This window comes from Crotalus tigris, unplaced genomic scaffold (assembly GCF_016545835.1).
Source record: "Crotalus tigris isolate CLP2741 ecotype Arizona unplaced genomic scaffold, ASM1654583v1 scf7180000018825.4774228, whole genome shotgun sequence".
Lineage (NCBI taxonomy): Eukaryota > Metazoa > Chordata > Lepidosauria > Squamata > Viperidae > Crotalus > Crotalus tigris.
In genome coordinates, this window is record NW_024097215.1 from 291,882 (window position 1) to 318,291 (window position 26,410).

General features: G+C 44.6%; 2 protein-coding genes across 4 annotated transcripts in view; one reads left to right on the plus strand and one right to left on the minus strand.

Annotated features, from left to right (window-relative positions):
• Window positions 1-2,699: 2,699 nt before the first annotated feature.
• Window positions 2,700-10,522, minus strand: POLR2H (RNA polymerase II, I and III subunit H). Its single transcript, XM_039356597.1, has 5 exons — window positions 10,255-10,522; window positions 7,884-7,967; window positions 6,123-6,216; window positions 5,285-5,368; window positions 2,700-3,308 (listed from the first exon to the last, which is right to left on the minus strand). Exons 1-5 carry the CDS (start codon window positions 10,325-10,327, stop codon window positions 3,191-3,193), a joined length of 453 nt encoding a protein of 150 aa, XP_039212531.1. The 5' UTR covers window positions 10,328-10,522; the 3' UTR covers window positions 2,700-3,190.
• A 712-nt stretch (window positions 10,523-11,234) lies between these two features.
• LOC120313992 (major facilitator superfamily domain-containing protein 8-like) overlaps window positions 11,235-26,410 on the plus strand; it is a 57,549-nt gene continuing 42,373 nt past the window's right edge. For 2 of the 3 annotated variants that reach the window (XR_005558311.1, XM_039356570.1), the window contains exon 1: window positions 11,235-11,719. Coding sequence is in view for 2 of the 3 variants with exons in the window: in XM_039356570.1 (XP_039212504.1) it covers window positions 11,644-11,719 (76 nt within the window). In the remaining variant the exon portion in view is untranslated. Of the gene's footprint in view, window positions 11,720-13,526; window positions 13,576-26,410 lie in introns of those variants that run through there. The other variant, XM_039356571.1, reaches the window with a different exon arrangement.

A 26,410-nucleotide genomic window follows, 5' to 3' on the forward strand; every position in this document is an offset into this window, starting at 1 on the left:
CGACTTTTGGCGGGCTCAGCAGGGCAGAGACAGCCTGGACAATTCCTACTGGCTTTTGAAAGCCAATAGAATTAGACTCTATTCAAGAGAGTCTATTCTATTGGCTTTCAAAAGCCTATAGAATAAAAGGGAGTAGCACAGCCAAGGAAAAGGGGGAAAAAATGGCGGACTGCATTGTTTGGCGACCCCCGTGAAATGGTCGTTCGACCCCAAATGGGGTCCCGACCCACAGGTTGAGAACCGCTGCCCTAAAAGGAACCCAAAGCCTCCGAATCCTTCTCCTCTGACCTGATGGCAGCTCTAGAATAAGCAGCTCGGATGAACTCGACGGAAAACTCCGTGGAAAAGATGACGTGCATTCAGCCCATCAACTCGGGGCCATTGAATCGGAATCAGCTGCTGAGTGACCCCATTTCTCTCAATAATTTATCTTAATGTCAACCGACTTGTTCCTAATAAAGATGGTTATCTTAGTAATTAGTCATTAAGGATAAAGGAAATAATCTGGGCTTTTGCAATAGAAGCTCCACAACAGGGGTGTCCATCTGCTGGCCCACGGGGCCGGTGGCAGCACGCGGAGGCTGCGTCCACCCCAGCTCTGGCAATGCAAAAAAAGTCACAATATGTCATGACACGTCACATGAAGAGTTTGACATCCATGCTCTACAAGGTCCCCTTATTTTAATTTTTTTGCTGCTGTGCCCTAGAGTTTAACCGTTTATCAGTGGGTATGTACATACTGGGATTTTCTCAAGGACAAGAACCGAAACCTGAACCAGGGGTCCCCAACCCCGGGCTTCGGCCCACTACCGGGTTGTGCGAATGGCTGGCTGGAGTGCACACACCCACAACTTGACTTGTCTGTGTGTCGGGGCCAGTTCTCTCCCCCCCCCCCCCCCCCGGCCAGGCTGTCAAACAGTAAAGGTTTGGGGACTGCTGACCTAGAGCAGTGATACCGAACCTTTTAGAGACCGAGTGCCCAAACTGCAACCCAAAACCCACTTATGTATCATTGGGTGCTGGGTGGGTGTGGTCCATTGGGTGGGCGTGGCTGCAGTGCTAACGGAAGATTGGGTGGGACTAAAAAGTTCAATCAATCAATTCCAACTTTGCAAGATCTTTTTTTTTTCTCGCAAGAAGTTGAAATTGACTGATTGATTGAACCTTTTTTGTACATGGCGGCTGAGACCTAAAGCGAAAAGATTTTATAAAACCCAGCTGAAGGCCTAGGACTGGGGCGACGGCGCGCGTGCCCACAGAGAGGGCTCTGAGTGCCGCCTCTGGCACCCGTTGCCATAGATTCGCCACCACTGACGTAGAGCATCTCCCAGCAAGCTACTAATCCCAGCTAAATTCCAGATCTACTTTCTTGTCTGTGGACCCCATTTTAATAAAACTGTCTATGAAAATCACATCTAGGCAATAACATTTGGAGATGTCAATGAATTTGAGAATCGGCAAAAATTTTGCTTGGGTGTCCTCCTTTATATCAAGAAGCACTCCCAGGTCACACTGCTGCATTTTGGGGGCTCAGCAACTAGCCTGCATTTACAATTGTTTGCAGTACCCCACAGTTATTTACGACATCTTTTTTGTCGGAAACTGGGGTTTACTGGGGAAAAAACCCATCCCATAGCAAACCATGCGGTCCCTTAACTACTGTGGCATTCACTTAATGACTGCTGCAGATCAGGCATGATCATATGTTGATGCACTTTTTGAACCATCATGACATATGACCAAAATTATGAGCTCAATTATAGTTGTAAGTTGAGGACTACCTATAATATGGCATCACCTCCATCAGCTATATAAATCCTGCCATCCCCAGCCAGCATAAGAGACTTTTTCAAATCCGTAATCCTGAGATAATTTCAACACACACACACACACAAACACATCGCTAAACATTCCTAGTTCACTTTTCTTTGGACATTTCAAATCAGTGAACAGGACAGGAATTTTTTTCTATTGTATCTTTACCACCCTGTGAAATTGTTTGATCTGAAATACAAACTGTCCCCAACTCACCCTTGGAATTCGTTACTCAAGGACTTGAACTCAAGTCTTCTGGAAAGCTTAACCACTATACTATTCTAGCTCCCACAATCCCTTTCTGCTGCATCCCAAGAGCTGTGGATGATGGGCGTAGAGGTCTCAAGCATCTGGAGAGCACCCAAGTTGCCTTCTGGGTCCCTCTATATTATCTATGGAACTATGAACTCTGGTGCTGGAGAAGACTCCTGTGAGTCCCCTGGACTGCAAGGCGATCAAACCGGTCAGTCCTACAGGAGATCAACCCCGACTGCTCTTTAGAAGGCCAGATCCTGAAGTTGAAATTCAAGTACTCTGGCCACCTAATGAGAAGGAAGGACTCACTGGAGAAGAGCCTGATGCTGATAAAGATGGAAGGCAATAGAAGAAGGGGATGACAGAGAATGAGGTGGCTGGATGGAGTCACTGTAGCAGGAGGCGTGAGCTTAAATGGACTCCAGAAAATGGCAGAGAACAGGAAGGCCTGGAGGAATGCTGTCCATGGGGTCGCGATGGGTCGGACACGACTTCGCAACTAACAACAACGTATGATCAACAGAAAAGTGGGAGAGGTGGTGGAAGCTTTGCACTCCAGACTGATTAGCTGTGTTAATCAAAGAAATAGAGAAGTTCCTTCCTATGCACAACTCAAACAACCATCAAAATAATAAAAAAAAACACTTTTATTTGAGGTTTTTTAAAAAAGGAGCACCGATTACCTGTAGGAGTTTGACTCAGGAGCTAACGTCTTTTTCTCTGTGTTTTCGACCAAAACACCAGAGAAAAATGGCTCCAGTTTTCCAGAAATGGCAGTGTTGCCTTTGTAGAAAAATGACCTTCCTTCACTGTAAAACAGATCACCTCATCAAAAGCATAGAGTTTCCGGTGCCTGGAAATATTACTGCTTAGCTTCATGAGGAAGGCATGTGGCAGCCACTTCCTACCTGCAAAGGGCCCTGGGAAAATGGGAGGGAGAAAAGTTTGTCTTTCTCGTGGCTGACAAGGCAGTGGAGAACATTAGAAGGATCTTTCTAACTCATCAACAAGCTTTGCTCCATATGCCTCTATAAGGCAGAGGAAGGAGCAGATCTGGGCTATTTTCTGTAATGTTCCAAGCTGCTAATGGAGCCTCCAACCGTCTGGTGGCAGAAGCTGGTCAGAAGGCTAATTTCTTCATCAGGAGGTAGACCCTTGAATCCACTTCAAAGCCGTGCAAGTTGTTGGCATCTCCCTGGAGTCTCATGAGCAGGCCGCCGTAGGAGACGTAGGCAGAGCTGGAGGAGGGGAAGAGAAGGGTGTGAGAGAGGAGGCAGCCTGCTCACAGAGAGAAAATGGCCTGAATAGGCCACACTGCCACAGGCTGCCTCGGCGTTTCTCAACCCTGGCTGTTTGAAGGTGTGTGGACTTCAACTCCCAGAATTCCCCAGCATGGGGGAATTGAAGTCCACACAACTTCAAGCAGCCGAGATTTGAGAAACGCTACGGACGATGGCGAAAAACACTGCGCTCGTGATACATCACAAAGACTGTCCTCTGCCATACAACTTCTTAGATCATCCTTCTTTAATCTTCTGTCCTCAAGAGGTTGTATATCACATCTTTAACATTTAGTCAATCCCTACTCATGCTACTTAGGAAATGAGGGAGCTGAAGACCCAACTATGTAGAAAATATCAGGTTAGTTAGGGGGAGAATCTTAAACAGTCAGCCTTTCCCGTTATCTGCAATCTGGTCCCTTTATTTAACCGAAGATGCAAAAATAGAATGATCTTCGCGGAAAGCAGATGTTCTTAGCAAACTGGATGAACCACATGTTGCTCAAAGCCAGGGGTCTCCAAAACATTGGGAACTTTTAAGACTTGTGAACATCAACTCCCAGAATTCCCCAGAGAGCACAGCTCGCTGAGGAATTCTGAGAGTTGAAGTCCACCATTCTTAAAGTTGCCAAGCTCTAAGCCGTAATTCAGATGGTTTGGTGCTTAAAACCATGGCTTATGGATCTAGCGCAATGAGCAAAAGGACCACCCAAAAACCATGCACAGGGGACTCATAGCAACAGCAACAGCACTTTCTATACTGCTTCACAGTGCTTTACAGCCCCCTCTAAGTGGTTTACAGAGTCAGCATATTTGCCTCCCCCAACAATCTGGCTCCTCATTTTATCGATCTCGGAAGGACGGAAGGCTGAGTCAACCTTGAGCTGGTGAGAATCGAACTGCTGGCAGTCGGAAGAATTAGCCTGCAATACTGCATTCTAACCACTGCGCTACTGCAGCTCTTAAACTCAGAAAGCATAAAGCTGGCTGTGGAATTCTGAGAGTTGAAGTCCCCATGCCTTAAAATTTTCAAGGTTGAGAAACACTGGTATAAAGCATCTTGAGAATGGAACAGGGCAACTCGCCGTAGCCAACTCATCACGGCCAACATGCAGTGGCCAACTTGCCGCAGGACAACTCACTGCGGAACAATTCTATTTAATCATATAAAACCATCTAAAAATTATTTTAGTTTTTGTCATTCACATTTTATTTTGTCCTTCCTTTCGCATCCTTTCCTTAATGATCCTGTTCAACTATTTCTTTGATATCAGTATAATTCTTGCCCCCTGGCAAGTCGTCCTGTGCCTTGATCGTGGCGAGTTGTCTTACAGCTAATTAGCTAATTAGCTGTAGTGAGTTGGTCACAACGAGTTGCCATAGACCAGAAGTGGGGAACTTTGGCTCTTTTATGACTTGTGGACTTCAACTCCCAGAATTCCTGAGCCAGCAGGGCTCAGCTTGGAAACCTCTTTCCCCTCGGCGTGGCTGGCTCAGGAATTCTGGGAATTGAAGTCCACGAGTCATGAAGGGGCCATAGTTCCCCCATGCTGGCTCAGGAATTCTGGGAGTTGAAGTCCACAAGTCATAAAAGAGCCAAGGTTGCCTATCCCTGGCCTAGGCCTGTATTTTTCAACCTTGGCCACTCGGAGATGGGTAGACTTCAACTCCCAGAATTCCTGAGCCAGCATGGGGGAACTATGGCCCCTTCATGACTCGTGGACTTCAACTCCCAGAATTCCTTTCCCCTCAGCATGGCTGGCTCAGGAATTCTGGGAGTTGAAGTCCACAAGTCATAAAAGAGCCACAGTTGCCTACCCCTGCCTTAGACCTTCAAACAACATCCTCTGTCCAAATCCAACCAATCAAGTTACGGCTTTGTATGATGTCAAAACACAATTACTCTTCAGCCTATTTCAGAAGAGGACACTCACAGGCGTGTGGCTGCTTCTGTTGATGTCTCATCACCCTCAATCCTGTACACCTTCCCATACATCACATATTCAAACTGGTCCGCCCTGTGAAGAAGAATCGGCCAAAAGAAGGGCACATACATTAAAACATACATTAAAATTACCAGAAACATCAAAAATGAAGGAGTACGTTCAGCATCAGTCCAGAATTCAAGCCTTCCACCTGTGACATACAGACATCAAAATATTCCTTTGTGAAAGAGCCAACGTCCTGGCCTTGAATTCTTACATTGTTGTTCTATGATTGTGCACACTTAAGACTGGATTATTTCAGGTTCCATCGTGATTCACCCATGAAAGTCATTGAGTAATAGAACTCAAAACACATTTTCTCAGTGTAACCCAGGGGTCTTCAAACTTGGCCCTTTTATGACTTGTGCACTTCAACTCCCAGAATTCCTCAGCCAGCGTGCCTGGCTGAGGAATTCTGGGAGTTGAAGTCCACAAGTCATAAAAGGGCCAAGTTTGAAGACCCCTGGTCTAACCTATCTCATAGGATTGGCATAAAGTTTTGAGGTGGGGGAGGGAAAGGGAAACATTTGTAGACTAGTTTTGCACCCTAGAATCAAGGTGGCCATATTTGTTTCTCTAGATCAGGGATCCAAAGTTGGCAACCTTAAAAAGACTTGTGGACTTCAACTCCCATAATTTTCCAGCCAGAATTCTCCAATTCTCCCTTATTACTCCATCAGATCTAAAAACTCAAAGCTTAGAGGAGGAGATCAAAGATCTGTGACAATAATGGCATTTTGTTTACGCTGGCCTCCACCCTAGCTCTGCAGAAAAGGCCTTTTCTCACCTGGAGGGTCTATCATCCGTAGGATTATATTCGCCATCGTCCAATGTCCCATCTTCATACAAAGTGCTGGCTATCACAAGGCGGAATTTGTCTCCTGAAATGGCAAGAAATGATAAAACGTTAGAAGTGAAATACAAAACGAAAAAGCAAAAAGCCTGTGAATCAGACTCGCCAGACTTAATCAGTGGACGAATGCACAACTCTAGTATGTCAAGGTTCATGACAACATTTGGGAAAGATCCGAGTGCAGGACTTGAAAAGAATTGTGCATGCATGAACAGAACAGGGCTTTCTTGGAGGAAAACATCTCAAGAAATATCAAACACTGGAATCTATTACTTTATTTACTAAGTTATGGATGTGCTAGATTTGATCAGTATGACTTGGCATGCTTAACTGAGTCAAGCCTCTGATTAGTTATTATGATTATTTATTAAGGTTTTTTTAACACAAGTTTTATTAATTTTTCAGTTTTTACATCCAAGTGCTTAGGAAACAACGTGATGATGGGGTAATCAATAATCCAATAACAAAGTCATAAAATATATTCCTCAGGTTAACTCCTTAAAGTTTCCCTCTCTATTTCCCTTAATTAGTATAAAATGTTAAAATTAATGCATTTATAAATAGAGCTCAATCAATCAATACCCTTTACTTATACAAATCCATGTCCTGTTTTTAAGCTTTACATAATTCCAATTGCCATATTCCAATTAGCCTTAAATGACCATATTGTTTATTCTTTAGGTAACCCAATTTTCCCTCATTTCATTACGTAATAGTTGTGATATCTAAAATAAACATATTATTCCAAAAATTATATTCTTACTTTTCCCAATTCCGTTCTATTTTTTTTATCTAATAGCTCATTTCACAATTCCATTTCCTTAATCTCATTCCATTACAAAATATGTATTTCTGAGATAACCATATTATTCCAAAATTTACATTCTTACTCTATTTCACAAATATATTCTATTTCTTATCCTAATTCTAAATCCTAAATACTAACTCAATCAATATCTCTAAAAATCTTTTTAACCCATTAATGTGATTTTAAATTCCATTTTTAAATCTAACTCTAGCTTTCTTTTTGTGCCAAGCAGGCTTCCGTACCCGAGCCTCTATATCTCTCCCTTCATCACTGGGGTCAAGGGAGAACATATTAAGTTTTTATGCCACCGATCTCCTTACAAAGGCTTCTGAGCAGCTTTAGTTCATGATTCAATGCATTATGCAAATCCAGAATATTCTAGATGCTGCTATTATTCTTTCTAGTAATAAGCAAAAAAAAATTATGCGGTGTCCTTGGTGCTTTCTGTGCTTGGTCGTTTGCTTGTTTACATACTATTCAACAACAGCAACAAAAAAGGAACCAGAAAGACATGAAAACATCCTCTTCAGCAGCCAACACCCAAATAAGCAGGGATTAACACCAAGCAATCAAGAAAAAAATGATAGCCTAATTAAGGAACCAAGGAGACAACCACACCTCACCAGCAGTAACAGAGCAAGTTACTGTATATAAACAAAGAATAAACTCCACCCTGAATAGCACTGATGATGTTACCTAGCTGGATAATGAAACATCTGCAAGCAAACAAAGAGAGCACCAAAAACTTCACAGATTAACCCTGAGCTACATATATTAATGAAAATCTTATGTTGCAGGTCTGAATTTGGTTGCAGGAAAAAAACACCATCCAAATATATTTTATAAGGATATAGGAACTCAAGAAACATGACTAGGTGTGTGCTCACCAAGATCAACTGGATAGATCTGTACGTTCACATCGAGGATCAGATCCATTTTGAAGGACTCGCTCTCACAGTGCAGCCGGGAAACTAAAGACATGCCAAGATGTTAGTTGTTGAAAGGTAAAACCTTCAAGAAAGACTTTTACTGCTCAAATTTCACTCCAAAAGTGTGCGAGGCTTAGGGAAAAGTCTCCAGTTCATCTAGGTCAGTGGTTCTCAACCTGTGGGTCGGGACCCCATTTGGGGTCGAACGACCATTTCACGGGGGTCGCAAACAACACAGTCTGCCATTTTTTCCCCCTTTTCCTTAGCTGTGCTACTCCCTTTTATTCTATTGGCTTTTGAAAGCTAATAGAATAGACTCTCTTGAATAGAGTCTAATTCTATTGGCTTTCAAAAGCCAATAGGAATTGTCCAGACTGTCTCTGTCCTGCTGAGCCCGCCAAAAGTCCCAGTCTGCAAACGGTGCTGTACCAGGTGAGTAGTCCTCGACTTACGACCGGTTGAGTAGTCCTCGACTTATGACCAGTTGGGGGTCGCAGCATTAAAAAGGTTGAGAACCACTGATCTAGGTTTTCTACAAAGTGCTGAAAAATTCTTCAGCATTGTTGAAATGATTACAATAAAATTCTTGGGATTTCCATTTATTTGGGGAACAGATACATGTTGAAGGAGTACCTATGCACAGCCAGATTTGAAGGCTGCAGTAAAACACAGCCTTACTGAGGGAAGACCACTAGTACCTTATTCTTAGAATGGGGATAAGTGGTACTTTTCTTCTACCACAAGAATCAAACAGGAGGTCAGGAACCCTTAAGAGTTAAGAGTAAATGTCAGCTGATTTGGATTCTATCCCTGCCTGCCATTTTCCTTGCAGCTTGACAACAGAAACGGAAAGGAGGAGATGGAAGCCTTGGGGGCACTTGGGAAGGGCTGAGGAATCCAGAAAGCCAGCTGGGCCCTGTGAAAGTTCCTTCACTTCAAGGTCATGTTATGGCAGGGGGTCTTCAAACTTGGCAACTTTAAGACTTGTGGACTTCAACTCCCAGAATTCCTTAGCCAGCCCTGAGGAATTCTGGGAGTTGAAGTCCACAAGTCTTAAAGTTGCCAAGTTTGAAGTCCCCTGTGTTATGGGAACTCTTCGAACAGCACAGACTGTTTTCCAAAACACAAAGCAAGCGTTGGATTGGTGAACAATGGGCAATAGGAAGCCTGAAGAGGAAAAGGGAAACTTTACCTATGCAGCTGTCTGTGGAAACCTTTAGAACTGTCATTACTTTGTCTGTACCTATATGGATTTATCAGTAAAATTATACTCTTGGTAAAATTATGTCCTGGGCGTTCCTTTTCCTGTATATGCTAATGGGACAATTGACATTAAAGTTGGCATTAGTTGTTCCAATAAATCAGTGTTTCCCAAACTTGACAATTTTAAGGCATGAGGACTTCAACTCCCAGAATTCCACAGCCAGCAACGCTGGCTGTGGAATTCTGGGAGTTGAAGTCCACATGCCTTAAAATTGTCAAGTTTGGGAAACACTGCAATAAATGCTTCCTTCAAGGAACCCAGTATGATTAGATGGATTAAAATGGAAAGTCATTTGATTTTTAAGGCTCCTTGGTGGCTGTTTCAAGCAACCAACGTGCAATACCCCAATCTGTGATTGGGTTAAAGTAAATAAATGCTAATCAGAGTAAAACCAAATTTATGCTTCATAAAATAACCATATACAGCAGGAACCAAATATTCCAAAAACACAATTAAAAGTAATTACTCATTCATAGGGGTAATCATAGCAGCCCCATCCCACGGCTTGATGGAATAGTCCAGCCTTCATAAATTACCTGACTTATATTTTGCCTTGGTAAAAGTACATAATAATAATTCTTTTTCTTTAATGCTTACAACAACCGTGTGAGGCAGGCTACACAATGAAGGGAAAATATTCTACCCCCTGTGCTGCATTACCCAAATGAAACCAGTTGCTTTCAACCTGCTACTTTCCAGAATGCATTTGCCCAAAAAGCAACGTTTCCAAACTGAGTTCCGTCCTCGGGGATTTCACGGTCACGTCCAAGTCGTTTTGCAACGGCAACACACAAACGACTTCCCAATTTAAAGAGTTTTCGGAACTGTAGCCTCAAATCTCGAGTAATAGTTTAGCAGCTGGCCTCAAATCAAAAACATCAAGAGACACGACTCTCCTGCGGAGGACCTGGGGCTGCTCAGCACGGCGAAGCCTGCCCTACCTCACAGGGCTGTTGTGCGGATAAAGCGGGGAGCTGAACCACCAAGGCCTCCTCGAAAGCAGAACAAGCAAAATGGAGGGATAGTTTGGGGAGGGGGAAAAACGAGATTGCATCTGAGCCCCACCCCGGTCGAATTTCTTGCCCTCGGGGTCGATATCCTTCACGTCGAAGATGTCTTCGAAGAGGATGCCCGCCATGGCGAGGAGGAAGAGCAGGCCAGGCGCAAGATTTAAACGGGGAGGGGGCGAGCCGAGGGCCCCACAAGCCTTCCGCTAGGAGCCAGAGCAGCTACACAACTCCACGAGAAACGCACGTGAAACATCCACACATTCAGACACTGCACGACCCAGACATTCGCGCTCTTCCGCTTCCGGCGCAGGCGCCCGACGATGACGTCAGAGGCTTGAAGGCGGCCCAGCCGTATTGTTCCTGGCGCGAGAAGCGGAATGAAGGGAAAAAAAAAAACAGCGCCTCCAGAGGGTCCGGATGTCTTTGAGCTGCGCACGCGCAGACGTTGCCGTGACGCTCGGAGCCAAAGGGATTGCCCGGCCTCTTTTAAGGCGCCCGTGAACATCTCGAATATTTGTATTCCTGTTGAAAAAGCCTATTATCACTATTGGGGGGGGGGAGAGATAATCTATTTTAAATGTAGATGAAACGAATAAGCTTTGCCTCTCGCAAGGACTCCTCCTTCTGGGCAGCCATTGACTGGAAATGATGGGAGTTGTAGTGCCACACTGGCGTGAGACTGTCTGCAAGGAAGTTCGCTTTGCATGCTGTGCCTAAACCAGCAGGTTGGCAATGGACCTCCTTCACAGAGCTGATGGAAGAATGCACAGGAGAGGAACTATTAGTATAAGTGAAGTATTAGTACCGCTCTGTAAAGCCTTAGTAAGGCCACACCTGGAATACTGCATCCCAGTTTTTTGGCCACCACACTACAAAAAAGATGTTGAGACTTCGGAAAAAATGCAGAGAAAAAAAGTGCACACACATGAAAACACACACACACACACACACACTTTATATATAGTAAACTACACCCTGTATGGAACAGCTTTTGCAAGTAGTAACATATTCGGAATCCAGGTGCTGGCGCCTTCTTTCGGTTGTTTTCGCTCTTGGCTTTTCGAGAAGCAACAACCCTGGTGAGGGTCGTTTTCTCCTCCCCCCCCTTTCAGCTTAGTACCTTCCATTCATTCCCGGCTCGCGGACTTTGCGGGCCGGTCCAAAGGGCTCTCCGCGGGGGGGAGGCAGGCCGGCAACCCAGGCAGACCGCCGCTCTAGGTCGCCCCAAAGCCGCCGGATCGGAGGGAGGGAGGGAGGTGCCGGCAAACCGAGCGCGCCCGTGCCAGGTGCGCCGCATAACGAGCCGGAGGAGGCGCGAGGTGGCCGGGCGGGGATGCCCGGGTCCGCCGCCCTATAAGCGCCCGGCCGAGTCCGGCCCGGCAGCAGTTCCTCCCCGGGCCCCTCGCTCCGCATCTGTTACTCAGGCAGCGCCGGGAGCGCATGGATGGATCCCCAACGGAAGAAGAAACGGACCGGCTTCACCATCGGGCTGCTTTTCCTCTCCGGAGGGATCGAGTATGGTAGGTTTAGTTCCGGGGGGGCGGGTGAGTGGATCACTGGGGAGCAGGCTTAGGGGGCGAGGGTAGCAGGAGGCGGGGACCTCGGGGCAGATTTGCCTAGTGTTTAGCCTCGCTGTCTGCGACCTGGAGGTCATCTTTTTGAACTCGGAACAGAGCTGGAAGGGACCTTGGAGGTCTTCTAGTCCAACCCCCTGCTCAAGCAGGAGATCCCTTACCATTTCAGACAAGGGGCTGTCCAATCTTTTCTTACATATGTTGTATGTAGTATGTTTTAGCTGTGTTTCACTTTGAGAGTGGGCAGCTAAATTTCATTTTTGATGTGTGCCGTTGTGCCCACAGTAAAATAAACGACAATAAAGGTTATCTTAAACTAATCAAGGAGAGAAGCAACCTGGCATTAAGAAGAAGAAATTTCCTAACAGTGAGAGGAATTAACCAGTGGAACAGCTTGCCACCAGAAGTTGGTGGGTGCTTCACCACTGGAGGTTTGTAAGGGTGACAGGATAGCAGTGACCCAATATTTGAGGGGCTGCCACCAAGAAGAGGGGGTTAAATTACTCTCCAAAGCACCAGAGGGCAGGACAAGAAACAATGGTTGGAAACTGACAAAGAGAGAAGCAACCTGGAATTAAGGAGAAACTTCCTAGCAGTGAGGACAATCAGCCAGTGGAACAGAAGTTGCCTTCAGAAGTTGTGGGTGCTCCATCACTGGAGGTTTTTAAGAAGAGACTAGACAGCCACATGCCTGAAATGGTATAGGATGATGGTGGCGAACCTATGGCACGTGTGCCAGAGGCAGCACTCAGAGCCCTCTCTGTGGGCACGCACGCCATTGCCCCAGTCCTGCCTCCCCCCACAGCCCTCCTCACCAGCAGCCCCCCTGGCTGAGAGTCGCCCTCGGGCACGGCCTGCATGGAGCAGTGCACCCAAGCACAGGGCAGCAGGGACAAGACTCCACCCTCGTGTCCTGTCGTGCATAGATGATGCTGCGGGGTGCGGGCGGAGGGGATGGCTGCCATGATGCTGCTGGGCCGCCTGGGCAATCTGCTATAGCGGGCTGTAGAGGCGGTGGGTGGTCCAGCGGGTGGGTGGGACGGGGGCATAGTGAGGGCAGGGTGGAGGGGATGGAGCAGGGGCAGGGGCAGAGCGAGCGGGGCGGGTTTTGGGCACTCGGCCTCTAAAAGGTTCGCCGTCACTGGTGTAGAGTCTCCTGCTTGAGCGGCGTCCAAGACCCCTTCCAGCTCTATTCTGATTGATTAAAAGCCTCCAGTGATGGACATCCACAACTTCCGAAGGCAAGCAGTTCCACTGGTTAATTGTCCCCACTGTTAGGAAGTTTCTCCTTAATTCCAGGTTGCTTCTCTCTTTGATAAGTTTCCATCCATTGTTTCTTGTCCTGGTCTTCTTTGTGCCAGGTTCCTGTGCATTACTCCGGGCAGGAGAAAGTGGGGTGGAACTGAAATATAAAATAGGAATCAGGTTAGAGTTAAGGCTCCTTACCTCTTTTTAGAGGGGTAACTTTGCCGCTGGGTATCCCCAGATTTTTGGAGGGATGCTGCATGGAGGGACACTCAGCTTCACCAAAGACTTGGAGCAGCGCTGCACATACTTGGCAGCTTTAAGATGTGTGGACTTCCAACCCCCAGCTTTGTTGGCTGGGGGATTCTGGGAGTTGAAATCCACACGTCTTAAAGTTGACAAGGTTGAGAAACACTGGATTAGAGGACCAACTTTCTTGGTTAAAATTGTAGGTTTGTGGCTGCACGCAACATTTAATTTAATCCATGTTCTGGGTTGCCAAAAGATCTGGATCTGTAACTGAATGAACAAGATTTTTCCACTGCTTTCCCTAACAGGTTTGAATAGTTTTATTTATTTTGATCCCACCTTTATTATGTTTATATTTTGATCCCGCCTTGTTTATAAATAACTAGGGTGTCAAACATACCTAATGCTCCTTCTTCCTCCAGATTTCTCCACAACAATCTTATGAGGTGAGTTGGGCTGAGAGAGAGAGACTAGCCCAAAGTCAACCAGCCAGCTTTCATGCCTCGGGCAGGATTAGAACTCACAGTTCCTGGTTTCTAATGTATTAATCACTACACCAAACTGGCTCTCTCTTTCTCCTAGGAATTAATTATGCTGGAATTTCATGTTTTCTTGTCACATGTGGCTTCCTGGGTGTTTTTATTATGTTATCTAATTGAATAATTAAAAGTTTGCAAGCAAAGGACCAAACTTGCACAACACCAAGGATTCCCCAATTCAATCCTGAGCCTCTGATATTCTGTTCTATTCTTCCTAACATTGTTAGTCCTGTACCCACATTAGCTTAAAATCCTCTCTAGCAATTCTAGTTTGAATACAGTGCTTATGCTCTTCTCTACCTAATCAAGGATATTTCATGGATCGTGTGGTTAAGGATAGAGTTAACAGGCTTTCTGTCGGTTGTGCCAGCAAGGGATTTTGTGGAGCCACAATTCTTTTTAGTGAGGATTGCACCATTTTGCCTCCTGAGTTCAGTCTTTGGTGATATTAAGCGCCACCAGGATGACTCCAGCTAGGACAGGGGTAGGCAACCTTGGCTCTTTTATGACTCGTGGACTTCAACTCTCAGAATTCCTGAGCCAGCTATGCTGAGGGGAAAGGGAGAGGTTTCCAAGCTGAGCCATGGTGGCTCAGGAATTCTGGGAGTTGAAGTCCACAAGTCATAAAAGAGCCAAGGTTGCCTACCTCTGGCCTAGGCCTAGGCCGCTTCATGACTCGTGGACTTCAACTCCCAGAATTCCTGAGCCTGCATGGCTCAGCTTGGAAACCTCTCCCTTTCCCCTCAGCATGGTTGGCTCAGGAATTCTGGGAATTGAAGTCCACATAAAAGAGCCAAGGTTGCCAAGATGTGCAGGCCTGTCATAGTTGCACCCCTTTTATGGCTGTTGACTGACTACTTCTGACTGCTGTTGGCCATGAGGTGAAAACTTTGAATTCCTTCGTTATTTATGGTGATTGCTGCCAATGCCTTAAAGCAGAGGTCCCAAACCTTTTGGGCACCAGGGACCAGTTCTGTAGAGAGAGGTTTTTCCGTGGACCGGAGGGTGCGTGGTTTTGTGTGCTGCCTGCATCCCAAGGATGGGGCTTTGCTTGTTTGTGTGGACCGGTTGCTGGCATGCTGCGGCCCGCTACCGGTCTGCAGATCGGGGGTTGGGGACCCCTGTGTCAGAATCCAATTATATTTCATCTTTAATTATCAAACATAGAAACTCCCAATTCTGCCTTCTCTGGATTCTGCCATAAGAGGGAGAAAAGGGGGAGAGCAAAGGGGCTTTATGGCCCTCACTTCCTTCAGCACACTTCAAAGGACTGAATGTGTGTTTATTGTGGCCTCTAAGCTTTAACATATCAAAGAAGAGTAATTGCCTTTCATGTAGTTATCTGAAGTCTCCATCCAGACGGAAGAAGAAAGGGGATGGAATTGTGATACTTGAAACTATCACTGGAAGGGGGTTGATTGGGTGGGACTACTGGGGAACCCCTTAAAACCTTGAATGGGAGAGCTTGAACCCCAAGTCCTGTCTAGCATGCCTGCAACCATTTTCTCTTAATAAAGGATTCCTGTTGGAAGAGCTATTCCAAGAGTTCTGTCTTCTTAAGATGCAAAGTGGGGTGGGTCCTTACATTAGACAGGACTTGCAAAATTAATCCACCTGGAAGGTAGACCCTTGCCGGGGGATTTTGCAAAAATTTACCATGTCAGACAACGAAGCAAGAGAGGGAGAAAACTCCCTGGAAAGAGAGCCGCTGACCCAGTTGGAACCTTGCCAGATGTTGGGATCCGAGAGGCCAGATTTCTCAGAAGAAGAAGTGGTGGAGACACAGGACCACAAGCCTAGCTGGTCGATGGGCGTTGGAAAGAAAAGCGAGTGGGGAAAGGAATCAAGAAAAGTGACCCTGAGACGGGGGACCAAGCAACCAGAATGGAAGCAGGAGATGGAGAAATCCCTGCACGCAAGTGAAGAGGGAGGAAGCTGTATGCCGTACTCAGACTGGATCCTAGAGAGAGCTATTGACCTGATGAAGAGAACTCTCAGCTCCCTAGGAGAGGAGATTCCTGAGCCCTACGCCCGCCCCAGTTCCTGGAGCCACAAAGGGAGAGACACCGAGGGGGACGTGGAACCTGCAACCCCAGGGACATTTACTGATCCAGGAGCTCCCACCCCCTACCGGACCACAGATGGAAATCTGGACGGAAGACACTACCACCCACAATGGAGGCACCGATCCATTCCAAGACGTCCACCGTTGGAGGTGAAATTCAAAGGGGAGCCAACACGCTTGGGGTTTTTCCTAACCCAAGTCCTCAGCTACATGGAGGAATATGGGCAGGACATCCCCAGCGACAAAGCCCGCATCCGGATCGTGCAATCTGCCCTGGATGGACCAGCTGCAGATTGGGTGGTGAACCTGCATGACTCCAATGCCCCAGAACTCAGTAACTTCAACCGTTTCATGTCCTCGTTGAGAAGACGATTTGAAGACCCCCTGGCTGATCGCAAAGCCCGTGAAAGAATAACAACGATGAGGCAGGGCAAACGCCCAGTGGCTGAGTATACACAAGAATTCCGAGCCATTGCCAGCAAACTGAATTGGCCAGAAGACATCCTCCTTGGCCGTTTCAAAGACGGACTAAACTATGATCTATATGATGCTTGCCTGCCCCGAGGAGACCCACATCGACTTGAGGAATGGTACGTCTTGGCAGAGGAAGCAGAGATCGACATATTGAAGAGGCATCGCCGAGGAAAACAATGGAGCCGCCCCCCGCCTGAGCTGACACACCAACCGGTGAAATCATCGGATACAGCCAAGAAGCAGATGGGGTGTTTCAAGTGCGGAAGAGAAGGGCATCGAGCTGTAGAATGCCGCTCAAAGGCCCCCCAGCACAACCCAGACAGATCCCCAATCAACAAACCCAGAGGGTATTCAGCTAAGCCAAAAGAAACAGCCATGAAAATGATGGAAATTGCAGAAAACCCCACCTCTGCTCACCAAGGGGAAAGAACTCCAGCCTACACCACAGGGACGGTGGATGCCTCAGATGACAGCTCGGAAGGCGAACCCCTGGTAAGTGGACGCATCACACCCATCTTCAAAACAGTGACTATATTAATCCCCCCCATGCCCGAAGCTGTGAAGGTGAAAGCCTTAATAGACTCTGGCTGCACCCGCTGCCTCATTAGCCCAACACTAGTGGGGAATCTGGGCATCCCATCCAGGAGACTGGAACAACCAATCTCATTTGGCCAGCTAGATGGATCCATAGCAGGGGGGGTGCCAGCTACCCTAGCCACTTTGCCAATACATCTCTCCCTGGGCAACCATGAAGAGGACTTAACGTTTGTGGTGACCCCAGGTATGGAATGCCCAATGATTCTAGGGATGGAATGGTTGAAAAAATGGAACCCCTGGGTAAATTGGAGGACGACAGAAATCAAATTCCCGAAGGGGGACCCTATGGACTTAAAACCCCAAGGGAGGCTACCAGAATCAAGAATAGAAAAAGCATCCATAGGAGAGGAAAAAAGATTAACAGAAATACCAGAGGAATATAGGGACCTTGCTGAAGTCTTCAGTGAGGAGAGGGCGAATGAGCTTCCCCCCCACCGACCCACAGACTGTACCATTGAATTCAAGCCTGGGGCAAAACTCCCGAAGCCCAGATTATACTCCATGAGCCCAAAGGAGAAGGAGGAAATGGAAAGATTTATAAAAAAAAACCTGGAGAGAGGTTTCATTGAGCCAGCTAAGCCTAAAGTGGCTGCCCCGGTCCTTTTTAGAGAGAAGAAGGATGGCTCTTTACGTTTATGCGTGGATTATAGGGCCCTGAACACAATCAGTGAAAGCAACCTATACCCGCTGCCCCTCATGAAAGACATGCTGTCACACCTATCGAAAGGGAAAATTTTTTCTAAACTAGACTTAAGGGAAGCTTACTATCGCGTGAGAATCAAGGAAGGGGACGAATGGAAGACTGCATTTAACTGCCCCATGGGGTGCTATCAATTCAAAGTCTTGCCATTTGGATTACAAGGGGGCCCTGCAGTCTTTATGCAATTAATCAATGACGTTCTAAGGGAGCACCTGTTTAAGGGGGTCCTTGTTTACTTGGACGACATTCTTATCTTTACCGAAACAAAAGAAGAACACGTCAAACTTGTCAGAGCGGTTTTAAAGAAGCTGCGAGCCGCTCACCTATATGCCAAACTCTCAAAATGCGAATTCCACCAGGAAAGGATAGACTACCTAGGCTATCGCATATCCCCACAGGGCATTGAAATGGACCCAGAGAAGGTCAGAGCAGTATTAGAATGGGCACCACCCCGCACAAGAAAGCAACTACAAAGTTTCCTGGGCTTTGCAAATTTTTACCGCCAATTCATCCCCTCATTTGCACAGATAGCCTTGCCCCTCACCAACTTACTAAAAACGAAGGGAACATCCTCAGTAAAACCTAGCCAGCCACTAACATGGACAATGGAGTGCCAAGCAGCGTTTGAGAGACTAAAGAGACTTTTTTCTGCCGAACCAGTACTAAGGCACCCAGATATGGACAAGCCCTTCATAATACAGGCAGATGCAAGTGATGTGGCAGTGGGGGCTGTGCTATTACAAGAAAATGATGATGCAGTATTGCAACCCTGTGCATATACATCTAAGAAACTCACGGAAACAGAACAGCGCTGGCCCGTATGGGAGAAGGAGGCTTATGGGATACGTTGGGCATTACTCACGTGGCGACAGTTCCTGGAAGGCAACAAAATCCCCTTCCAGGTATGGACTGATCACAAAAATTTAGAAGCCCTGAAAACTTCCAGGAAACTCAATCCCAAACAAGCCCGCTGGTCCCAGCATTTTCACCAATTCCAATTTAAGCTCAAACATTTACCAGGAAGAAAGAACTTCCTGGCAGATGCACTATCTCGCATGCCCCAATATAACAGCGCACGAACCACAGACTCTAGACCAATAATGGCAGAATCACAACTGGCAGCGCCAGTAACCACAAGAACCCAAGCCAAAATAAAACCACAACTGGACAGCCAAACTGGGATTGAATTCAGAAAAAGTTTGGAAACAGATGATTGGTTCCAGAAAAACAAACATGTGTGCACAATGAGAGACGGATTGCCTTGGGTAGGGGAAAAGTTATATATACCAACAACTCAAAGACTAACTTTCATGCAACTTTGCCATGACACAAAATCAGCAGGGCATTTTGGATTTGTAAAAACTTTACACTTAATTAAACGGCAATTTTGGTGGCCATCAATAAAAAAGGACATAGAAAGTTATGTTGCCAGCTGCCCAACCTGTGCATCAGCAAAGAGGTTGCAAGGGAAATCGCCAGGGCTGTTACAACCAGTGGCAAGTCCCTCAGCCCCCTGGAGGGAAATAGCCATGGATTTTATAGTGGAATTGCCTGAAAGCAATGGGAATACTGTTATCTGGACAGTCACGGACCTATTTTCCAAACAGGTGCACTTTATCCCTTGCCAAAAAATTCCCACTGCAAAGGCCTTAGCAAAACTTTTTATCCAGCACATTTACAGATTGCACGGGGCACCCCAACGCATCATCTCTGATAGGGGAGTGCAATTTACGTCTACATTTTGGAAGGAATTTTTATCCCTCTTAGGGACCACTCAGGGACTGACATCTAGCCATCACCCTCAGACAGATGGACAAGCGGAACGCTGCCAGTCGGTACTTGAGCAATATTTGAGATGTTTTTTAAATTTCCAACAGAGTGATTGGACGGACTTACTTCCTTTTGCAGAAGTTGCCTACAATAATGCAGTCCACTCCAGCACAGGCTACACTCCTTTTCAAATAGCCAACGGCCAAAGTTTCAACCCTATGCCAGAGTTAACCCCAAAAGAACCAACGATCCCTTCACTGAAAGAATGGATGGAAAACCTACAAAACACCTGGCCAATAGTCAGAAAATCACTAGATGAAGCTAGGCGGGCATACAAAGCACAAGCCGATAAAAAAAGGGTTGAGCCTACACCATTCATTATAGGAGAAATGGTGTACTTATCTACAAAATACCTAAAGTCCCTACAGCCCTGTAAAAAACTTGGAACAAAATATATAGGACCTTTTCCAATTAAAAGGATCATAAATCCAGTAACAGTAGAATTAGAATTACCCAAAAACCTCAGGCAAATACACCCAATTTTTCATTGCAGCTTGCTGAAAAGAGAGCATCAGTCACCTCTACGGCCAAAATCCCCCCCCCCACCACCTCCAATCATGGTGGAGGGGGAACAACACTTCGAAATAAAAGAGATCCTTGACTCTAGGAGATATCATGGAACAACTCAGTACCTAGTTGCCTGGAAACACCTCCCTGCCTCACAAAATGAGTGGGTCCATAAACGTCACGTCAGAGCCCCGAAGCTATTGAAGAAGTTTCACACAGAGTATCCTAACAAGCCTAACTAAATTTTTTACTTGTGTTTTCTTTCAGGTGGATCTCTCTTATTGTTAAGAGGGGCCGGATGTCAGAATCCAATTATATTTCATCTTTAATTATCAAACATAGAAACTCCCAATTCTGCCTTCTCTGGATTCTGCCATAAGAGGGAGAAAAGGGGGAGAGCAAAGGGGCTTTATGGCCCTCACTTCCTTCAGCACACTTCAAAGGACTGAATGTGTGTTTATTGTGGCCTCTAAGCTTTAACATATCAAAGAAGAGTAATTGCCTTTCATGTAGTTATCTGAAGTCTCCATCCAGACGGAAGAAGAAAGGGGATGGAATTGTGATACTTGAAACTATCACTGGAAGGGGGGTTGATTGGGTGGGACTACTGGGGAACCCCTTAAAACCTTGAATGGGAGAGCTTGAACCCCAAGTCCTGTCTAGCATGCCTGCAACCATTTTCTCTTAATAAAGGATTCCTGTTGGAAGAGCTATTCCAAGAGTTCTGTCTTCTTAAGATGCAAAGTGGGGTGGGTCCTTACACCCTGCCTTAAAGCAAGGGTTCTCAATCTTGGCAACATTAAGATGTGTGGATTTCAACTCCCAGAATTCCCCTGCCTTTGGGACCTAGTGCAAGGCACACCTTGCTTGTAATTGTTAATGGTTTGCCCTATGCCTCTTTGTATCTATTGCTTGTCAGCCAGGCTATTTATAAACCCACATTCAGCATTTGTCAGCTATATGAGTTGATTGAGGAGGAAACTGACTCTGCAGGAAGACTAGAACTCTGTTTTATTGAGATAGGGCAGAGGTGGGGAAGGATGGTCCTTTTATGACTTATGGACTTCAACTCCCAGAATTCCTGAGCCAGCATGGCTGTAGGACTTGTAGTCCAGAAGTCCTAAAAGGGCCAGAGTTCCCCACCCCGAGATATGGATAGTAGCAAAATTGTGCAAGTCTGCTTGTGTTTTTCCTTTGCCTCCCTCTTTATATCCAGGGAATCATGGGGGAGCCAGTCTGAGTCACTTTTTTAATACTTTCCTACCTCTCTGAAAACCAAGATCATGGCATCCAGCCCTGTCACTTCCTGGCAAATAGATGGGGAAGAAATGGAGGTAGTGACAGATTTTATCTTCCTGGGCTCCAAGATCACCGCAGATGGGGACTGCAGCCAAGAAATTAAAAGACGCTTGCTCCTGGGGAGGAAAGCTATGGCAAATCTAGACAGCATACTAAAAAGCAGAGACATCACCCTGCCAACAACAGTGCGTATAGTCCAGGCCATGGTTTTCCCAGTTGCAATGAATGGCTGTGAAAGTTGGACCATAAGAAAGGCTGAACACCAAAGAATGGAGGCCTTTGAACTATGGTGCTGGAGAAGACTCCTGTGAGTCCCCTGGACTGCAAGGCAATCAAACCAGTCAGTCCTAGAGGAAATCAACCCTGACTGCTCTTTAGAAGGCCAGATCCTGAAGTTGAAACTCAAGTACTTTGGCCACCTAATAAGAAGGAAGGACTCACTGGAGAAGAGCCTAATGCTGGGAAAGATGGAGGGCAATAGAAGAAGGGGACGACAGAGAATGAGGTGGCTGGATGGAGTCACTGAAGCAGTAGGCGTGAACTTAAATGGACTCCAGGAGATGGTAGAGGACAGGAAGGCCTGGAGGAACGTTGTCCATGGGGTCGCGAAAGGTTGGACACGACTTCGCAACTAACAACAACAACAAGCTCTCTGGACTTAAGACATGATTCTTCTGTACATGTTATTGTCCTAATAGCTTCTGGATACCTTCTCTAAGATCACATGCTTGGTTCTCCACACTCATCTTTCAGGAGAATTGCGTTCAAGATCTTTCAGAAGGGCTGAAAGAGTGACTGACAGATCACAAGTCCATATAGTCCTCGACTTATGACTTACGATCTTCCTCTCTTTCAGTGAAAGCCCATTTGGTCTAGTAGTGGTTAAGATACCAGGCTAGAAAGCAGGAGGCTGTGAGTTCAAGTCTTACCTTAGCTGTGAAAGCCAGCTGGGTGACTTTGAGCCAGTCCCTCTCTCTTTCTCTCAGCCCAACCCACCTCACAGGGTTGTTGTCGTGAGACATACAGGAGGAGGAAGGTGTGTTGGATATGTTCACCACTTTATTTGTAAATGAATGAATGAATGAATGAATGAATGAATAAAGCCGCTTAGCATCTTTTGAAGTTATCAGAGTCCTCCCAGAGCTTCTTACGACCTGGTTTTGAGGATCCAATGGCCACCCTCCCCTTGTGCGATCACCATGAATGCATTTTGGGTGCTGGGCAACCAACCCCATCTTATGGCCATTGCAAGCATCCTGCAATCGCATACTGCAATTTTTGGCATTTTTAGCTGGAACTACCCTCTATGTCTAATTTCCAGCAAACAAACAAACAAACAAACAAAAAAGCCCATTAGTTAAAATGGTTTGTTTAACAACTGCAACATTCACTTAGGGGAGAGTCAGTTTGGTATAATGGTTAAGGTGCTGGCCTAGAAACCAGGAGACTGTGAGTTCTAGTCTCACCTTAGGCCTGAAAACCAGCTAGGTGAGTCTGGCTTCCTCATTGACTTTGCTTATCAAAGGTGATCACATGATCCTGGGACACTGCAACCATCATAAATATCAGCAAGCTGCCCAGTGTCTGAATTTTGATCATGTAACTATGGGTCGTAAACGTGGAAAATGATCATAAGTCACTTTTTTCAGTGCTGTTGTAACTTCAATCAGTAACTAAACGAACTACCTCTATATAGATACTGTATAAACATAGAGATCATAGATAGACAGATAGATAGATAAAGGGATGATAGATAGATAAATAGGTAGATAGATAGATGATAGATAGTAGATAGATAGATAGATAGACAGATGATAGATAGTAGATAGATAGAGATAGTAGATAGATAGATAGATAGATAGATAGATAGATAGATAGATAGATAGATAGATAGACGGAAGATAGATAGAGATAGATAAATGATAGATAGAGAGAGAGGGAGAGAGAGAGAGAGAGAAAGAGAGAGGCAGGCAGGCAGGCAGGCAGAGACAGACAGACAGACAGACAGACAGATGATAGAAAAAGAGGAACAGGAAGGAGTATAGGTATTCCTCAACTTACGACCTTAATTGAGCCCAAAATTTCTGTTGTTAAGTGAAGCTTTTGTTAAGTGAGTTTTTCCCCATTTATGACTTTTCTTGCTACATTTGTTAAGTGAATCACTGCAGTTGTTAAGTTATGTCGTAAAATTGGACACAGTCACATGGTAACCCGCTTAATGACTGCCCTGACTTATGAAATTCTGGGGCCAATTACAGTTTTAAATTAAGGAAAAGGTTGGTCTCTCTGCCTCATTGCCTTTTGCTTGCAGTCTGTAAGGTCCTTAAACTCGCCCTTCCTCTTCCTGCCAATTCGTCCCCACATTGTGCTATTTGATGGAAAGCGAAGGAGGGAGGGAGAACGAAGTTGAGGAAAGAAAACAAAAGTTGGGGAAATCTCCCAGGCCCTTTCTTTAACATTGCCCACAACAGGGATCCAAATGGCCCATTGGCAGACTCAGTCGGGTTGCAAAATGAGGAGGTGGCATGCTTTTTAGATGAAAAAGAAGCAAGCTTCTGCTTGCCTTTCCAAGGTGTGTTTTCAGATTACAGGCAGAAACGTCGTCCTTTCTGTTGGTTCGCAAGCTTCAGAATCTGTTATTATGGTTTCCTTTCCAAGTTTCTGAAGCGCTGAGGCATCCCTCATTTTTTTTGTCTTGAGAGCCTGTCCCTACTCCAAAGATTTTATTTTATTTTATATTTTATTTATTATTTTATTTTATTTTATTTTTTTTATTTTATATTTTATTTTATTATTTTTTATTTTATTTTACTTTATTATTTTATATTTTATTTTATTTTATATTTTATTTTATTTATTTTATATTTTATTTTATTATTTTATATTTTATTTTATTATATTATAATTATATTATATTTTATTTATTTTTTTATTTTATATTTTATTATATTTTATTATATTTTATTATTTTATATTTTATTTTATTATTTTATATTTTATTTTATTTTATTATAATTATATTATATTATATTTATTTTTTATTTTTTATTTTATTTTATTTTATTATTTTATATTTTATTTTATATTTATTTTATTTTATTATTTTTAATTTTATTTTATTATTTTATGTTTTATTTTATTTTATATTTTATTTTATTATATTTTATTTCATTTTATCTTATTTATTTTATTTTATATTTTATTTTATTATATTATAATTATATTATATTTTATTTATTTTATTTTATTTTATATTTTATTTTATTTTATTATGTTATATTTTATTTTTATTTATTTATTATTATATTTTATATTATATTGTATTATTTCATTTTATTTTAATCACATTTCTCTACTGCCCATCTCATCTGAGTGACTCCAGGAGGCTTAAAATAAAAAACATTAAAAAGTGGTTTAAAAGCACCAACCAAAAGAAAAAAAAAAAAAGTTAAAACGGAATTAAGAGCAGACCTAAAATCAGAATACAGGTAGTCCTGGACGTATGACCACAATTGAGCCCAACATTTCTGTTGCTAAGCAAGACAGTTGTTAAGTGAATTTTGGCCCATTTCACGGCCTTGCTTGCCACCGTTGTAAAAAGAATCACTGCAGTTGTTAAATCAGTAACACGGTTGTTAAGCGAACCTGGCTTTCCCATTGGCTTTGTTTGTCAGAAGATCAGAAAAGTTGATCACATGACTCCAGGAAACAGCAACTGTCTTGAGTACATGCCAGTTGCTAAGCCTCCGAATTTTGATCACGTGACCACAGGGATGCTACAATGGTTGTTAATGTGGAAAACAAGTCATCAGTCACTTTTTTTAGTGCCGTTGTAACTTTGAACAGTCCCTAAAGTTAAACAAATGCCTGTAAGTTGAGGATATACCTGCAGTACAAATGTAAAAAGGCAGGGGGAGCCCCCTCATCTCACCAACCATCTCGTAAGGTTGCATATCACTCTTTGGCCCCCAGGCCAATTGGCAGAGCCAAAATCCTAACACTCTTTGAAAAGGCCAGGAGAATGGGTGACTTCTTCCCCTCTGGGGCTGAGATGTTTCAGTGGCAGTGAAGGCCATCTTCCCTGGATCCCACCAGGAATTCAGGTGAAATTGTTTTAACTTATGGGATCCACAATGTAGCAATGGCAGATCGGATAGGAAGAGAGATTATGATTGGGATGAGACACTTCCTTAGGTAACCTGGTTCCCATGCCATGAAGAACTTTAAACACCTTGAAGCACAGGGACACCCCATGCAGCTCACATAGCAGACGTGTTACTTGCACAACCCTTGGGGAGAGGCATCCAAATTTGCCCACATCACAGCCACAGCGTGAAAGTTTACCTTTATGTTGACATAAAATTGTAGCCTGCGTGAAGGATGCTATCATGCTTGATGATCTATCCTGCTTTTGCTACCTCTGTTCCCCAGTGTGAAAAGACAGCTGCTTTCCCTTGTAGACAACAAGGTATACAACTCAATTTTATGCATTTTTGAGGCTAGATTTGGGCAGCGTTGGAATAAGGAGGAAAATGCTGCTTTAATGCTGGGGGCTATAACTTAACTCCATCCCACACCTGGGTTGTGGACTAGCTGAAGGCAAACATCACTGGGATGCAGTAGAAAAATGATGTTAGCAAAGGAGATTCAAACAACTGTTGCACGATAGTTAGAAGTATTAACCTCACCAAAACTTTAATAATCTGTCTGGTTCCTCAAATTTTGCAATAACGATGAAGTGGGAATAGATTGGATGTATCTCAGTCTTTCTTAATTTGAGGCCTTCTAGATGTCTTGGATTACGGTTCCCATCATGCCTCACATCTAAATGGGACTGCTGGAACTGGTTCTTGTAAACCATTTTCGCTTATTGGCTCAGCCAGATCTTGATTTGGCCGTATCTGGTTGGATTTATCCAGTATGATGCTCAGTTATTATGTGGATTTCTTAGTTTTGGCTTAGTATATGGTATCAACCTGAAAGAAAGAGAAGAGGATGATTGACAGCAAAGTTAATTGATTTGTCACAATCAGCGCACCATTAGAAGACTCAAAGGACTAGGGCAGTGGTTTTCAACCTTTTTAATGCCGCAACCCCCAACCGGTTGTAAGTCGAGGACTATTCAACCGGTC